The 19,592-nt window shown below is 35.8% G+C and overlaps 1 protein-coding gene across 19 annotated transcripts in view; it reads right to left on the minus strand.

Moving 5' to 3' along the window:
• The window catches only part of stxbp5l (syntaxin binding protein 5L), a 231,424-nt gene that overhangs the window by 134,038 nt on the left and 77,794 nt on the right, over positions 1–19,592 (minus strand). For all 19 annotated transcript variants that reach the window (XM_087266926.1, XM_087266923.1, XM_087266929.1 and 16 more), the window contains 1 exon segment: positions 5,258–5,339. In XM_087266926.1, coding sequence (XP_087123052.1) covers positions 5,258–5,339 — 82 coding nt within the window.

Here is a 19,592-nt window from a genome sequence, read left to right on the forward strand (position 1 = left end):
TGAAATTAAAATAATGCATAGTCTAGCCCATGTTTAACTCATTATCTGCAATGAATTCCTGCCTTCTGCTTGCAAACACAAATCACATGACAGTCACGCGAGCATATGGATGCCCACAAACAGTGTATTGTATGAGCCATCAACAACTTTAATTTATGAAACTTTAGACTGGTATTTCATTCCAGTTTGTCACTGAAAAAGCATATTGCATCAGCCATTGTACCTCAAAATAATACGTTTCATGTCCCACTCGTCACAATCCTCATAATAACACACTCCTCAGACCTGGAATTTAATTGATTTTATCTGAAGTTTTGAATGTGCTTCCCTTTTATTTCAATGTCCTAAAACACTTTCTACTGTTTAGAATATTATGCTACAAACAATGCATCATGCAGGTTCAAAATGAAATACAAATTTGCTCATATGGTTTTTGGGAAATGATAAACCTTAATTTATTTTGTCACATTGATACATTTCAGTCTGTGTAACTCATTAAACATTAAAGTCCTTCTTGGATAGAGACTGCAATAGTCTGAGGTGAGAGAATTGCCACAAGTAACGCTGCACTGCATGTACTACAAAACTCAGAATGGTCTTCACGGGCAATGAAGGATGGAACACGAGAGAGAGCAAGAAAGTGATGAAAGTGTCTAAAAGTGTGGGTGTGAAAAATCATTTTACCATTGTGCCTGACACTGTCAGGATGACAAAAGTCTTTCTGACCCGCTTTTTCTGCAAGCCCTATGTAATTTTGACCTATATGATATTCTTTTTGCCTGTATCTAATTTTCTTTTCAAATGCCAGGCTCAATGTCAAGAAAGCAAATAATTCAGCTTGAAACCTGGTAAAATGAGTGACGTTTCAGTTCTTAAAGTAGAACATGGCACATGTTTTTATCACATCACTGCCTAATCTGAGAGTGATCATGGGTGAACATTAGGTCTATGAGTAGGTCTATTTTTGTTTTGTTTTGTCTCTGTCTTTGTTTTCTTGTCTGTGTCTCTCAGTACATTGAATCCAGATTCATCAGTCAGGTGACTGACAACACTGTTTCCATGGAGATGGTGTTTAGGTAAACAGATTGCACCGGCGCACCAGAAGACAAAGAGAAAAAGGAAAACACACATTGAGAGGGAACTTTAGTTGTGCCATGTTGAAGTCAATGAGAATTTGCAACACGTTTTGCTTACACAATGCAATGATTCCAATGGAACTAAATATTGTTTAAGAAACTGTATCCTAATGAAAACAGACCAAATGGAAAACACTGCGGTTATTAGCAAAAGCGAGTCCTGAAATGACAAAATAAATAAAAAACTAATATGAAACAAAAATAAAAACTAGTTTATAATGAAAATAGAAATATTACAGCTTTTTAAAAACAAAAACATCAGTACTATATAAATAATGCTAAAAATATCACTTGTGAGAGTTTGAAACAATGGATGGAGAATGGAGATGAAGGAAAGTTAAATAAATTGGTTTAAATGTGCTGTATTCAGGGTGGTTTCCCGCACAGTCCAAAGATATGCAGTATGAGTGAAATGCAGGAAAATAAATTGGCCATAGTGTGTATGGGTGTTTCCCAGTGCTGGGTTGCGGCTGGAAGGACATATGCTGTATAAAACATATGCCAGAGTGGTTAGCGGTTCATTTAGCTGGGGCCACCCCTGATAAATCAGGGACTAAGTCAAAGGAAAATGACTCACTAAATTCTGTACTCTACTACAAGAGATAATATGGCGTGGTGTAAATTATATGAATATAACTATAACTATATCTGGTTAGTGTGGTGCCGCCCATTGTGATGCAAGAATGCTTTTTAAACTGATAACTCTCTGTTGTTAATGGAATCAATATTAATAAAAATTGAAACCTGATGTGTAATATCTGAATGATGGACCTCAGGTTAAAATCGCAAGAGCATGTGTGTACAATATTTGTCCAATATTTGTGTGTGTGTGTGTGTGTGTGTGTGTGTGTGTGTGTGTGTGTGTGTGTGTGTGTGTGTGTGTGTGTGTGTGTGTGTGTGTGTGTGCGTGTGTGTGCGTGTGTGTGCGTGTGTGTGTGAAAGAGAACATTTCTTCAGAGCATGTTATTCAGAGGAAAACCATGTTTGTCTGTCATTTGTAATCAAAATGCCATAACAGTTTTCCAAAGTAATAATTAGGAATAGCAAATATTAGGGCATTAGACTCCTGCTGTTTTATTTTACCACACAATTATATAAAGATAACCATCTTAGCCTTCACACCAGAGGCAATAGCATACTGTTTATAATAATTCTGTTTACTATGTAGTGTACTATTTACACTCTCAAGCTTTTACAAAAATGGGGCACATTATTTGATGATGAATGGTCATAGTATGATGCAGTGCTGAACAAACTAACTAGCTACCTCTGACAGTTCCCCGAACTCTTTCACACATATCATGCAGTCCGCTTGTTAATTAATGGGTGACATATGGAATACTGTTTCCGGGTCCAAGCCGCTACTCATTTGAATAGACAAATATTCGTTTATGACCACTTTTTAGTCTTATCACACATTAAAGTGAATTTTATATAAAATCAAGGTGTACACAACAGTCTCTGCATCACAGACACCAATATTTTAACAATTTATTCAAATTAATGCCTTTCTGGCCATTGGATATTGGGCACGGATATTTATATTGCAATCGTGATTTACAAAAGTAATACATCGCTTTGTAAATGTTTATTTTTACCATTTGTTGAGCCTTCCCAGTTTGATAGAGTGCTTAGATCTGGAAGCCGCTTCGTGTGACAATACACTTAACAAGCGGATAACTTGCGGTGTCATCTCCACAAAAATTTTGATTAATAAAAATTTCTTTGCACTTATTTAAATTAACGAAGTTATTGCTGTGTTTAGTTTTGTTGTTGTTGCAGCTTAATTTAATACCTGACAGTGAAACAAAGAATGGTACGATTTAGTGCTGACATCTAGTGAACAAATTAAATAGTGAAAAAGGGTTTCAGAGCGCATGTGAAAGCTGCTTATACGTCTAATGTAAAAATTGGACTGCTTGCATACAGTATGCTGCGTTAGTAATTACTAATCACAATTATGTTACCTACAACCTACTGATTTAATACATAGCCTATTGATTTCTTGATGTAAAAAGCATGATTTCCAGTGCTCTGCTTTATGCACCCATCATATCAGTCAATAACTGGAAGTTAAGTGGCACTATAGTGAGACACAGAAATCACATTCTGGTTTGATCTATATATACTGACCATATACACTTACCGACCACTTTTTAGGTCCACCTTACAAGTAACCGCGTTGGATCCCCTTTTGCCTTCAGAATGGCCTTAATCTTTCATGGCATAGATTCTACAACGTACTGAAAATATTCCTCAGAGATTTTGATCCACATTAACATGATAGCATCATGCAGTTGCTGAAGATTTGTCGGCTGTACATCCATGATGTGAATTTGCTGTTCCATCACATCCCAAAGGTGCTCTATTAGATTGGGATCTGTTGACTGTCGAGGCCATTTGAGTACAGTGAACTTATTGTCACGTTTAAGAAACTAGCCCGAGATGATTCACGCTTTATGACATGGCGCATTATTCTGCTGGAAGTAGCCATCAATAGATACACTGTGGTCATAAAGGGATGGACATGGTCAGCAAACAATACTCAGGAAGGCTGTGGTGTTGACACGATGCTCAATTGGTACTAATAGGCCCAAAGTGAGCCAAGAAAATATCCTCCACACCGTTACACCACCACCCCCAGCCTGAACCATTGATACAAGGCAGGATGGATCCATGCTTTCATGTTGTTGATGCCAAATTCTGACCCTACCATCCGAATTTCACAGCAGAAATCGAGACTCATCAGACCAGGCAACATTTTTCAAATCTTCTATAGTCCAATTTTAATAAGCCTGTTTGAATTGTAGCCTGTTTTTAGCTGAAAGGAATGGCACCCGGTGTGGTCTTCTGCTGCAGTCCATCTGCCTCAAGGTTCGATGTGTTGGATGTTCAGAGATGCTCTCCATACTTCGGTTGTAATGAGTTGTTATTTGAGCTACTGCTGCCTTTCTATCAGCTGGAACCAGTCTGGCCAGTCTCCTCTGACCTCTGGCAACAACAAGGAATTTGCACCCAGAGAACTGCCGCTCACTAGATATTTTCTCTTTTTAGGAACATTCTCTGTAAACTCTAGAGATTGTTGTGATAGAAAATCCCAGTAGATCAGCAGTTTCTGAATTACTCAGACCACCCCATCTGGCACCAACAACCATGCCACATTAAAGTCACTTAAATCACTTTTCTTCCCCATTCTGATTCTCGGTTTAAACTGCAGCAGATCGTCTTGACCATGTCTACATGCCTAAATGCATTGAGTTGCTGCAATGTGATTGGCTGATTAGAAATGTGTGTTAACGAGTAGATGGACAGGTGCATCTAATAAAGTGACCGGTGAATGTAGGTTCCAGTGTTTTCAGCAGGATGAAAAAAAAAACATTCTGGGATGTTAAAAAAAAAAGTTAACTTGACCTTTAGCCTCTGAGTCCCCATCATTATCTTAGTATTCAGAAAGAAAGGAGTTCAATCAAACATGGCCTGATTCCTTGGGCAAAAATTTCATCATCTCCACAATTGACTGCAAACTCACATTCAGGTCTGGTTCCACTTTTCACTAACCACTAAATTCCCAATGGATAAAATCCTGTCCTAAATGCTATTCTTCATTTTAAAAATCTTCCACTGCAAAAGTAAAATGGATTTCAAACACCAATTCCTGTTCACTTCAGAGCTGTTTAAACAGGGTTGATAGCAAACCAAAAGGACAGAAATGAAAAATCAGAGAGCATTCCTGAATTGTTGTTTTCCAAAATAGCCACCTTGGAAACTCTCCCACTTTCCTCCAATTGTTACCACACTAACTTCTTGTTATTCATGAGCTGATAAGGGTTCATGTGTGTAAGAGCAAGACAGAGAGACTGAGAAATATTCAGCACTTGACACGTCTGATAATGACTGACTGCATTAACACCACAGAGCCGAAAGGGAGAGCAGCTCTTGACCTAAACGTCTTCCTCTGCAAAGCTGAGCATCCATTTACACACATGCTGTCTATCCTGAATTACAGATAAACGCACACAGATGCACTCTGCACTCCTACGTGCTTTCTACATATGCTGTGTGCATGAAAATCTGCTGTAGTATATATGTGTGGCTGCATACTGTATGTGGGTGTTCAGTACCTCATTGATGAGAAACTGCATTTGAAGAACTGCCGCACCGCTCTCATGCTGGCTGTGACAGTCCACTCCTGGCCGTCCCAGACTGATGACATCGCACAGTTAAGGAAAAGAGGTCTAGAAATCTTACAAAAGCATTGAAAACTTTACAAAAAAAAGGCATTCGAAGCTTGGACATAATTGTGTGTAGATATAAGGTGTCCACAGTCATATTGGAGTGATATAAACACAATAAGTCAATCACAATTTTTTTACATTGCCTCATGTTAAAATAGGATCCAAATCCCTCCCATTTTGAGGTCCACCACAACGTGATGTAGGAGTGTGGTTTTCCCATTCCACTGAATTGATTGACAGCTGCGTATTAACATGTCTCCACAATAACACATACAATCATATCAACAAGACAGGACATGCACAAAGTAACGGGGATTAAAAGATCTGTTGAGCTCTCTGTGATCATCAATCATCATCAAATGTGATCAAGAGTGAGTTTTACAAGTTTAAAACATTTTTAAAACAGTGCATGTTTGTAATAAATTACAGCAATTTTACAGTCTTTATCACCACAGCCGTATGTCATTACAATTATAAAAGAAGACGCTTCTCTCCTGGTTTGTGGACTTTAAATCAGGTTTATTTTGTACATGAACATAACGGATATCCATACAGCAGTGGATATTAAAGTGTATCCCGTCACATTTGCTGTGCAAAAAAATTAAGCACTGTTTGTGTGTGTCTATGTGTGCGTGTGTGAACTTTGTAAGAACATTATATGTAAGTCATTTTTGCAGAAAGGCTTGAATTAACCCCACAACAAATACATTAAATAATCAATGGGAAAGTTCCTACTGTAGTATTTCTCACAAACGTTACGTGAGATCTGCTTCCTTCATGTCTGTCACTGTGCTGTTTATCTGACACTGCCGAGGCAGAGATTGAGGCACACTTTGACAGGCACGTGGGAACTGTGGGCAGGGAGAACTAGCATTAAAGGCAAGGCAACAAAAACAGCTACATTTTGTTTAAGGCAGAAAATTCCAAACTTTTGAAAAGTATAATAAATAATCTGCTGGGTGTTTTGAGCTGAAACTTTACAGACACATTCTTGAGACACCAAAGACGTATCTTTAATCTTGAAAAAGGGGTAAAATAGCTTTAAAATCTGAATTGATAAACAGAAAATGTATGTATAAGTTCAAAGTCAAAATTATTATCCCTCCTGTAAAATTGTATTTTTGTTTGTATAAAATTGTAATTGTGTAATTGTGTGTTGTTTAACAGACAATATTTTTAACACATTTTAAAACATCTATTTTTTTTTTTTTTTTTTTTGGTATTCTATCGTGATTTATTCCTTTTACTTTTCTGTAGTTGTATTGCAAGATACAATTCTGGTTAAAATGTGATTTAAAGACTTAACTAGGTTAATCAATTTAAGTAGGCAAGTTAGGTTAATTAGGCGAGTCATTGGTGGTTTGTTTTGTAGCCAAAAAATAAAAATAAATTTCTAATGGGGCTAATAAAATTGACCCTAATAATGGTTTTAAAATAATTAAAAACAGCTTTTGTTCGAGCCAAACAAAAACAATTAAGATTTTCTCTAAAATAAAAAATGCATTCTTATAGGAATCACATTGCAGATTTATTTTTCTTTTGTTAATCAATACTTGGGAAATATTTTTAAAAGATCAAAGATTTCACAGAAAGGCTAATCATTTTGCCTCCAACAGTATATACACAGTATATAGTGACCCATGTAAAACTGTCTGAAGGTTTGTACCAAGTTCAATGCAGATAGGGTTTCATTAACAATGAAAATGAATGAAAAAGCTGGACCCAACTGTTGTATTGTTTTAAAAAAGGTACACACTTGTGCATATTCTCGATGATAGCCTGCATAATAAAGTAAAAGAATAAATAAATAAATAAATAAAAAGAAGTCAGCTTAAAACCTGCACTACTTGCAGAAGTGATGGGTTAAAATAAATTATGCTGTAAATTTGTCAGAAGTCACATGTACTGTATAAACTTCTGAATCATCTTTATGTAATTATTTCACTCTCAAAGTGCTTGCAATTGTTGACTTTCATGAATGACCACTGACCACATTTAAGCTATAAGAATCTTCTTTAATAACCGAGTGAAGAAAAAAAAGTAACCTAAATAATTGATGGCTTAAGGGTGAGGAAATTTACAACTGGTTCTAATTTTTGGGTGAAATATCCCTTTGAGCAATCGGTCAACTGATACTCCAAGGATTGTTCTTGCAGACATGTATTAGCAAAGTTACTTTGTAATATAATGTCTAAGAGGGACAATAAAAAAATTGAAAGAAAAAAGTGTCAAATGGAATCAGTTTTGACTTTACACAATCGTTTTAAACATATCTTCATGCAGAAATGTGCTTAAAGATTTATTGAAGCCAATACAAACACACACAGTTACAAATCGCAAGGTGGTGGAAAGAGAACAAGAATCATGCCATTTGTCTCTCCTCTTATCTTAACATGTGTGTGTGTGTGTGTGTGTGTGTGTGTGTGTGTGTGTGTGTGTGTGTGTGTGTGTGTGTGTGTGTGTGTGTGTGTGTGTGTGTTTGTGTGTGTGTGTGTGTGTGTGTGTGTGTGTGTGTGTGTGTGCGCGTGTGCGTGTGTGTGTGTGCTTTAGTGCGCAGCTGTATGACTCCAAAAGATTTTAAACGGCAGACAATAAGAAAAGAGGAAAATGCTTACACAAACGAACAAGGGCAAACTCATTCACCATCATCTTGACCACAACAACAAATGCTTTATAAATTCATTTCGTCTCCCCGTGCTCACGTGAGTTTCCCCCGGGTTCCCTCAGTTTGCTCCCACCGTCCAAAAACATGCAACTTAAGTTAATCGACTAATCCAAATCGGCACCATAGAGATGCTCCTAGTAAGTAGTTATCTCTTAAAAGCAATCATTACAGCACAACATGTGCATGTTTAGCAAATTAATAAATGTATCTTTAAAAAAACTACATTATCTTGCTTGCTTTTTGAGCGTTGTTGAGCGAGTTTTTAAATACCTGTGATTGGTCATTGTGTTCCCATACTCAACATTAACTTTATTCAGTCATAATGTAATAAACTGCTGGGAGTAAAAACAATTATAATATTACAAATGATCTCTATTTCTCTATTAAACATTAAAATGTCATATTTTCCACTAAGATTATTAGTATCTACTTTCTTGAGCATCAACATCTGCATTATTTTTGTAGGAATATGTGACCATGAAGACTGACTTAATAAAAATGTAACATCGTCAGCAGGAGAATAAGTTACATTTCAAAATACCATATAAAACGGAAATGTATTTCACAAAATGTCCTGTGTGTTTTCAGCAAATCTGTGAAGACTTATTGACATCGTACAAAACATTTTAAACCCCAAACATGGCTTATTGCATCTAAACTACCAACATATGTGCACAGTAGTAGCAAACAAGACTTAGAGCCCAGGCACAATAAGGAGCAAGATGTGTTTATTATTATTGTTCATTTATTAATTTCTGAAAATTAAAACTGAATTTAGAAATAGTTTTGAAACAAATCTTTGCACTTAACAAACTTAATTACATATGTAGGCTAATGGATGTCGTCAGTGCAGTAAAACACTGTTAGCTTATCCACAAAAGTAAAGGAGTAAAGTGAAGATTAAAAGTAAAGTAAAGAGAAAGTAAAGAGGCCAAATGCTCCATGGAGTGACGCAGCTGACTCTTAAAGGGAACATGAGATGAGACTCTGATTGGTTGAATGCAAGTTATGCTCAAAACACACCCATAACTCTTTAAGAAAATAAGCACAACCCTGTTAGACCATGGACCATGGCGCAAAGCATACTTTTCCATCCTCAAAATAGCAAAAGTGGCTTCGGAGAAACTGTAATGCTTTTGCGCCATGCGCATTAGACTTTGCAACTAGATCATTAAAATAGAGCCCTTAGGTCTAGTATCAATCTAAAAGTTTCAAATAAGCCCTTCCATGAAACCATATATACAGTACATAAAACTTTAAGTGGTATAAAATTTATTCTACAACCACTACTGATATCAATGTCAATATACTCAAACATGCAAAAACATTTTTTTTTCTTTTTTTTTTTTTTTGGTAACATGCATGAGCCATAAAAATTTTTTTATTATTTACTGTTTTATGATAGTCAAAAGGTGTAATTCCTCATGATACCTAACATATTTCTGCAAGGCAGTATGAACATTTTATGCAAGCTATACAGAACCTGTGGCTAGGACACACAACAGAGCAATCAAATGATCAGTCTTGCACTTTTATTTGTCCAGAGTCATCAAGTCACACAATCAAACATTCTAGCAGTACACTGACTGTAAAAGACAGAACATTCTAGAACAACATCCTGCAATCAGTTGTGAAAGTAAAACATCTAGTGATTAAATAAAAACATTGGTTATTGATGATGAACACTCAAGAAAGTACCACCATTACAGTGTGTGCGTTTGCACGTAGGTGTGTGTATGTGTGTGTTTTGAGGGAAATCGGTTATAGGTGTAATTGTTCTACATGCTTGATTGACTCTTAATTGCACTTAGTTAAATTGAGTTGACAAACATGAGCGTTCCACCCACACATGTACAGGAATCAAGATGTTCAATAGTGCTTGTGTTGGAAATCACCATTAAACACACATACAGACCAATACACAAGCATCCCCCCATTGTGTACTTTATATATTAATTTACTATTGAATATGCAAATGGTTTTTATATGATGAAAATCCACTGCAGTTACACCACAAACTCAACATGGTCTCTGTAAAACACTTCTCTAGTGATTTATTTATACAAGGGAGTAGATTCATAATTATTTGGTTGTATTTTTAATCAAATAATTATTTTGATGCATTATTTAATTTATTTATTCAAATTATTATTATTATTATTATTAATTTATTTATTTATTTATTTATTTATTTTTAACTTTTTATTGGCGCTTTATAAATGAAACTTAACATTACTGCCTAAAAAATCTGGATGCTACATTTTTTCATCAAAACTGAATGCGGTTGCAGGTTATTTTACTGTATGTATATTTACAGTTTACTTAACTAATCATTCATTTATTCATTCATTTATTTTCCTTCGTCTTCGGAAGCACCCACAGTCTCCCACTCATACACTATGGCCCTTTTTTTTCAATTTACTTATAGTGCATGTCTTTGGACTGTAGGGGGAAACCGTAGCACCCTGACATGGGGAGAATATGCAAACTCCACACAGAAATGCCAGCTGAACCAGCCAGGACTCGAACCACCGACCTTCTTACTGTAAGGCAACAATGTTAACCCCTGTGCCACCGTGCAGCCTACTTAACTAATCAACTGTCTTATAATACGCTATACATTCATTTTCTTTTCGGCTTTGTCCCTTTATTAATCAGGGGTCGCCAAATGTGTTTTACACAGCAGATTGAATATGCAAATGGTTTTTATATGATAAAAATCCACTGCAGTTAGACCACATACTTATCATGGTCTCTGTAAAACACTTCTCTAGTGATTTATTTATACAAGGGAGTAGATTCATAATTATTTGGTTGTATTTTTAATCAAATAATTATTTTGATGCATTATTTAATTTATTTATTCAAATTATTATTATTATTATTATTATTTATTTTATTATTCATTTATTTTATTTTTTTTTTTATTGGCGCTTTATAAATGAAACTTAACATTACTGCCTAAAAAATCTGGATGCTACATTTTTACATCAAAACTGAATGCGGTTGCAGGTTATTTTACAGTATGTATATTTACAGTTTACTTAACTAATCATTCATTTATTCATTCATTTATTTTCCTTCGTCTTCGGAAGCACCCACAGTCTCCCACTCATACACTATGGCCCTTTTTTTTTTTATTTACTTATAGTGCATGTCTTTGGACTGTAGGGGGAAACCGTAGCACCCCGACATGGGGAGAATATGCAAACTCCACACAGAAATGCCAGCTGAACCAGCCAGGACTCGAACCACCGACCTTCTTACTGTGAGGCAACAGTGTTAACCCCTGTGCCACCGTGCAGCCTACTTAACTAATCAACTGTCTTATAATACGCTATACATTCATTCATTTATTTTCTTTTCGGCTTTGTCCCTTTATTAATCAGGGGTCGCCAAATGTGTTTTACGCAGCAGATGCCTTTCCAGCCGCAGACCAACACTGGAAAACCGGAGCACCCGGAGGAAACCCACTAGAACATGGGGAGAACATGCAAACTCCACACTGAAATGCCAACTGACCCAGCCGGGGCTCAAACCACTGACCTTCTTGCTGAATGTACTGGAATGAACCGCCAACTTATCCAGCATGTTTTTACGCAGCGGATGCCCTTCCAGCCGTTTCTGGGAAACATCCAAACACACACACACACACACACACACACACACACACACACACACACACACACACACACTCATACACTACGGACAATTTAACCTTCCCAATTCACCTGTACCGCATGTCTTTGGACTGTGGGGGAAAACGGAAACCCACACGAACGCAGGGAGAACATGCAAGCGCCACACAGAAACGCCAACTGAGCTGAGGTTCGAACTAGCAACAAAGCGACCTTCTTACTGTGAGGCGACAGCACAACCGACTGTGCCACTGCGTCACCCCTTTGCCTGATATAACCATTAAAATGTATTGCCGTCTCTGACTTCATGAATCAGGTCATGTTTAAAAGTAGTGTTTTCATTTCAAAATGTTTTTATCCACACAATAGCATTTTCCAAATGTTTTTTAACCACATTGAAACATTAAAAAAATGTTAGCAGCACCTTATTACATGTATGTAATATATAATAGATTCAAAGAGATGATACTGAGAGACATAAACCCCTCACATTAATCTTCTGCCATGAACATTTTATCATCTAACCATTTACTGGTGAGTCAAACTTATTTTGCATTCAATGTTTGGCCTAAAAGAAGACAATTGGACTGTGATAATTGACTGCAATTACGCAAAAGTTTTAATTATGAAAATTGTAGAGGAAAAAGGTGCGTTTTTAAATGCATCCGGATTAGTGATAGACAAAAGCTGCATTCATGCAATTATGATATTTCAATTAGTAGAAAGCCTTTATGTCCTCATACAACTCGTAATTACAACTTGTAAATGGAGGATTTTCTGATGCGCTATGACTTGTAGCATGTGACCATTGTATTGCCTGACCACAGTAGAATTATTTAGGGGAAATGTTTATTGTGTTTCCATAAAAAATAAACAATTTCAAGTCTGAAAGAGTGAAAAGCTCTAAAAATCACCTATAAGTCAAATCATAATGAAATTATGAGATGACATGAACACACCTAGAACTTAATCATCAGCTGATGAGTTGTTAGTGGTTGGGAATCATTGCTCTAAAATGTTAACAGACCAATTAAAGTGTAATAAAAGTGATTATAAAATTGTTTTATTCTCCCACTTTAAGGTTAGTTTTTCAGTGAAGAATTTGTTTTGTTTTATCAACACATTCATTTTTAGCCTACTTACTTATGTGCACAGTACAAGATGCTACAAAAAAGGCTTTATAATCACAGTATCCAAAGTCAGCAGCAATCAACTAAAGAAATATGACTTATACTCTCAGTAGAATCCATATTGATCATACTGATAATCATGCTAGTTATGCATTTCTATTTAGAGGGATAGATCACCCGAAAAATAAACTATTTGTCTTTATGTTCTTACCATTAAGCCATTCCAAACATCAATGTATTGGCATACAATGCTGAAATTGAGTGGTCTAAATAGATCAAACTGAACCTTAAATGCCTCACAAAGTCATAAAATAATTTGGAAATAAACTGAAACCTGTCCTTAGTCATAATATGGCATATGATTTTTCACACAGACAGCTGGTGTCTAAATCAGCTGAAAGTCTCAGAAGAACCAATAATGTTCAGAATTATTGATGTCAAGCTTAGCTTAACACGTAAAGCATGTTACAAAACAGAGAAGACAATATTATTTTCTTTTTGTTTTTCATGTTCTCTAGTATAGATCAACAATTTAGATTTTTTTCATCACCCTGCACTTTAGATATTTTGTTCAATTAAATGCTTTAGAATTTGTACCCCAAACCATTTCTACTAAGCCACTCCCCTATCCCCTCCCCTATCATTTGTTCATACAGTTATTATTTTCTACATGTTGAATGACGCATAGTACACTATATCAGGGATGAACCATTTAGACCATCTAAATATACTTTTTATTATGGTGAATAAAGTTACAAGCTTCCACAGTGGTCTACAAACTGACCACAAACTGTATCAGGACCATTTCTAAACTACACAAAATTATGTATTTTAAACCAAAACATGAAATGCACAAACTCAGCATCACAGACTTACAAATTTACAGACTTAGCATGTATTATATATATATATATTTTTTTTTTTTAAGGGGAGCTGCTACACAGCATGCACAGGACATCAACATAACATCAGATTGATATCCCCTAACATCGTGGAATGTTGCATTTTATTTGTAAATGAAAATCAGGTTGACGTCAGAACCCAACGTCAGGCAAATGGCAATGTCCAACGTCAGACAGACATTGGATTTTGGTTACTTTCCAAAGCAACCTAAAAACAACAAAATGTAAACGTTTATCATTGTTACTGCTTGACGTTGTATAAACGTTACCAATATAATGGATCAGATTTTGGATTTTGGTTGCCATGTTTGAAGAATAAATGTCAGTATTTGACGTCAATATGACGTTGGTGACACATTCACCAGTGATCTCTAACCACCAGAGGTCGCTGGAAAACATTCTCACTCACAGAACTACAAATGTGTTTGTAAATGGACTTCAACTTCATACATGCTCTTCGCCCACACACCTGCTTCCTCATTTAGCTTGATTACTTTCGCACACCTGAGAACTTTCAAAGACTTATTAACACACACTATTTAAGCCACACATTTACTCATTCAGTTTGCCGAGTCTTGTTCACCGTAAAGTAGCATTACAACGCATTTTCCTTGTCTTGTTTTCCTGTGTTTTGAATCTAGCCTTGTTTATTTAGTTATCCTTGTCTGCAGCCTGCCTTTCGACCTCTTGCTTGTTAAATTGACTACGATTCTGGATTGTCCTCACACACCTGTTTGCTCCCGTATTGACCACTGCTTGCCTGACTGTGAATAAATCTGCATATTGGATCCTACCTTCTGTTGTGGTGTTACTCCCTGTGGTTATAGTTGGTTTAAGATGTTGGCTCGACATTGGATTAGGTCACATTTCAACACAACCTAAAATCAATGTAATTTCACGCCGTTATATTTGAAAATTCAATTACGGATAAAAAACATGAAATATTTTGAAATAAATGTTGCATATTTGACATATACATACCACTGAAGTCAAAATGATTAGTCCTTCTGTGAATAATTTTTTTCTTTTTCAAATATTGCCCAAATTACGTTAAATAGACCATGGAATTTTTCCAATTACTATTTTAGTGGGTTTAGAAAATGTGTTAAAGATCTTTCTCCATTAAATGGAAATCGGGGAAAAATATAAAAGAATTAAAATTGAAAAGAAAGGCTAATGATTCTGAATTCATCTGTATGTATGAATTCCAAACACTTGAATGCCATATATGTCATTTGCATATATTTTCATGTATCATATTTCTGTAAGGGATTAATGTTTTAGTGGAAATGACGTCAACACACCGAATAATACAACACGTTTTAAGGCACTTAGGATAGGAGTTTAAATGCCACATGTCAACATTTATTTTCGGAAGACATCTGATATACTCATCAACTTCTTTTATGTTCTAAAGAAAGAGAAAGCTGTACAGTTCTGGCAAGGCAGGAGGGCAAGAGTAAATAATGACAGAACTAAAGATTGACTTTATGGATGGACTTCTCATTTATAGCAGCCTCCAATCTTTTACAAGGTTCAAACACAACCACGCAGAGATGTTTTGGCGGGGAATAGGTCACTAGATTGATGTTTCCACTGTGAAGCACAGGCTAAAGAGAAAGACGCATGTTTGATGGAGGAAAACGACGGAGCGAGATTGAAGACGTTGAATAGAAAGACGTGTGACTCAGAGTCCAAAAAGATGGGATGGAGGAGCAGAGGTGAAACCTTGAGTGTCAGTGAGGCAGGAGGTGAAATAGAGAAATGAGTCAGAGAAAGAGAGACAGAGACTTCAGCAAGATTGAAGTGGTGACTCAGATTGAGTAGGAGAGAGAGAGACTGAAAGGAAGAATTGATATCTAATGGTGTCCATGTCATAAAAGCCACAAACAAGCACACATGTAAGGTGACGTCTCATGACTCATGCTGGTGGATTTGGCTTGCGCAGTTTATATGCTTTCAATTATATTGATTTTCTCTTCATTTCTCAACAATCATTTCCCCTTTATGTATTCTATGAATCTATGCAATCTATATTACTATATGTATCACTATAATATGCAATAATTAATTTGTTACAGAAGGAAGTCATTTGAAATGAGCATCAAAAATCCTTGAAAATGCTGTATATAAAAATATATATAAAACATTGTAAAAGTGTGTCTTTACACCTTATTGTACCGTAAGTTTATTTAGCATTGCTTTTTTTTTTTTTTTTTTAATGAATGCCTTAAGGCTGAATTATACTTTTGCGTCAAGCGCACATGTATAATGCGGCGCAGCCCTCACCGGGCTACTGATGGGCACCTCTCAAAAAAATGTAACTACATGTTGCAACAATACATTGCACAAGCTCTGTGATTGGTTGGCTTGGTAGCTGTGACGAGTGTGGGCAGTGCTGAGAGCCGCAAGCCAGATGTTTACAAGTGTCGAGTCCAGTGAAGGAGCTCTAGGTGGAGACTTTTGTTTTGTGTTTACTCTATGATTAAAATCGTTGCACATCCGTCAGTTCCAGCTTTTTAATATGAATCACAGTTTCTTTAATTATATTGACTATTTTCAACGTTGATAATAGCAAGAAAATGTGTACCTGAAAACAGTAGGCACTGAAGACTGGATTTATGATGCTGAAAAGCTTTTCTATCAAGAAATAAAACTGTAATATTTTATGTTTAATATATTAAAAAGAGAACAGTTACCGTGATTTTCCCAATATTACAGTTTTTGTATTTTTTACTGTATTAAAAAAAAAATCGATCCAGCCTTAGTGACCATAAGAGGCTTAAATAAAAAATAATAAATTAATTAATTAATAAGTAAATAAATTAATAAAAAAATAAATAAGTAAATAAATAAATAAACAATTAAATAAATAAATGAATGAATAAATAAGGTAACAAATAAAAAATAATTAAGCAAATAAATAATAAATAAATAATAATAAATAAATAAATCACAAAGTAAATAATTAGATAAATAAATAAATGAATAAAAAGTAAATAAATAAGTAAATAAAAAGAAATGAATAAATAAATAAATGAATAAATAAGTTAATTAATATTAATTAATTAATAAGTAAATAAGTTTATAAAGAAAGAAAGAAAGAAAGAAAGAAAGAAAGAAAGAAAGAAAGAAAGAAAGAAAGAAAGAAAGAAAGAAAGAAAGAAAGAAAGAAAGAAAGAAAGAAAAAGAAATGTAGTTTCTTGTCGGCTTAGTCCCTTTATTAATCTGGGGTCGCCACAGCAGAATGAACCGCCAACTTATGCAGTACGTTTTTACGAAGCGGATGCCCTTCCAGCCACAACCCATCTCTGGGAAACGCAGGGAGAACATGTAAACTCCACACAGAAATGCCAACTGAGCAGAGGTTTCAACCAGTGACTTTCTTGCTGTGAGGTGACAGCACTACCTACTGCGCCACTGTGTCGCCCTTACCTCTATCAAAGTGGTTGAAATAAAAATTTTGTTATAGCTTATGTTATCCAGGAATTTTTTTAACAATAATATTTTGCATGCATACTAGCAAGGAGTGAAACAAATTTGAGGATCCAAATGAAGCCTTTTGGGATTATTGAACTCAAAATAATATGTAAACCAAACAAGGACAGGGAGAACACTCAGACATCCTAGAAGTAAGGTAAATGACCGACAGCAAATGACTTAAAAAAATGAATACATATATAGTGCAAACACTTAGATTAAACAATATGGTGAGGGGGTGGAGACCAATAACTATGGTAATTAATAAAAAAAAAAATCTCAAATGACCTGGTGTGACAAATAAAAACAGGGACAGTTACACTGAAGATTCTCATCACAATTATCCCACAACTATGCTGCTGACCGTTCACAGTCATAAAAATATGTCGCTGGACTTCCAGCTGAGTTACAGACTTCCTTCCCCGAAATACAGAGAAAATGATGTTGATGAACAACATGACAATTTACTGAGCATTCACAGCAAGACCATTGAATCAGTCAGAAGGGGTACAATTATTGGCGGAATAATTGCCTGCAAGATGGTTTTACAGAGAGGAAGAGAATTTGTCTAAACTACTCTCTCATAAAACCTTATGAAACTCAGCATCTCTAGAGAGAAGCAAAGCACATTTCATTTGTTTTCCTGCTCTCCTGCAAGCATCTCTGTCCAGTGTTACTAATTAAAAACGCCGGCATAACTGGAGCCATGCTAAATTACAGAGCAAGCTGTTTTCAGTGGGTTTCCCCAACTCAAATGTGTGAATGTGTGTGTGTGTGTGTGTGTGTGTGTCTGAGAGAGAGAGATTTTATGACTACATGGTGACATTTTACTGGCGTTTCTGTGAAGGATGCTGTCAGTTGGTTCTCCAACAATCTATCAAAACACAAACAAAAAACACTGCAGAGTCTGACAGTTCGTAATTATGCTGCTCACTTCGACATTTCTTTAGAAATATAAAACATCATGAGGCATCTAAAATAAAGGAGAATTTACAATCTGACAAAGAAGGCAAAAATGAGCATTTAGCTTACAGTAAGCATCATGCTTTCTATGTAGATCACAAGTAGACAAAGAGACACATTCCTGTTTACTTATGTCCATCTTTTACACCTGCATGCAGGTTGACCCTATTAAATAAAAGTTCTATAAAAAAAGATCCACTAAATACAGTAAAATGCACTTAATGTTTGTCTATTCCAATAAAGAGATTCATTTGTTCATTCATTTTCAGCTCAGTCATTTTATTAATCTGGGGTCACCACAGCAGAATGAACCACCAACTTATCCAGTATATGTTTTACGCAGCGGATTCCAATCACTGGGAAACATCCACACACACACTCATTCACACACATACACTATGGACAATTTAGCTAACCCAATTCACCTGTGCCGCATGTCTTTGGGCTGTGGGGGAAACTGGAGCACCCGGAAGAAAAAACCCACGCTAACACGGGGAGAAAATGCAAACTACACACAGAAATGCCAACTGACCCAGCCATGGCTCGAATCAGTGACCTTCTTGATGTGAGGATATCAACTGATGCTGGGAGCTAGACTATGGAGCCCATTTAGCTTAGTCAGTTTAAGTATGACGCATGTCTTTGAATAGTGGGAGGAAACCGGTGAACCCAAGGAAAGCCCCCATGGACATGGGAAGAACATGCAAATTCCACAGAGAAACACACACCGTTCTGGCGGGGACCAGAGCGGGGCGGTGTTCTTGCTGTGGGGCAACAGTGTGAACCATTGAGCCATCATGCTGCCCAACCTAGAAAGAGGTGGGAACAAAATGGGAGGAGGAGGAGGAGGGGGTGGGTGGGGGAGGTTCTTCCAGATGAAGATGGTTGTGGAATGAAGACTGTGATTATGTATAGTGACTTAGAAATCATCTGATTGGAGGATCATTTATTAGCTAATGCGGGACCGGCTGTGGTCAATCATAAGCATGTTATCTTCACAAAATTAGTTTATAAATAAACTTCACATCGAGTGACAAGCTGTTTTCTCCTTTCTGCTTGGGTAACACATCTAGGTTTACAACAGTTGAGCTTAGTTGAATAGTAAAAAAGTGAGTAAACCTGTTGCTTTTAAACTTATTAATTGAACTGTGAAATGTTAGTAAACCCCTTGCTTTAAAATTATCCCATAAATAAACTCTGTACATAATTATAGAAATTACCAATGACAAGTTACAATGATTTTACTCACTTTTTTAAAGTCAACTTGTCAATGTACTTACTAATTCTTTTTTTTTAAGTAATTGCTTTTTATTCACATAATTTTCATACAAAACAAAACATGGAAAAGCATATTTAGTTTTGTTTTTTATTTTTTATTATTTTTTAAATCACTAAACTACACTAAATGCTGTGGATTGGTCTTATAATTGTGTCTGGTAAAGA

Source organism: Danio rerio, chromosome 9 (genome assembly GCF_052040795.2).
Source record: "Danio rerio strain M-AB ecotype USA chromosome 9, GRCz13ab, whole genome shotgun sequence".
Classification (NCBI taxonomy): domain Eukaryota; kingdom Metazoa; phylum Chordata; class Actinopteri; order Cypriniformes; family Danionidae; genus Danio; species Danio rerio.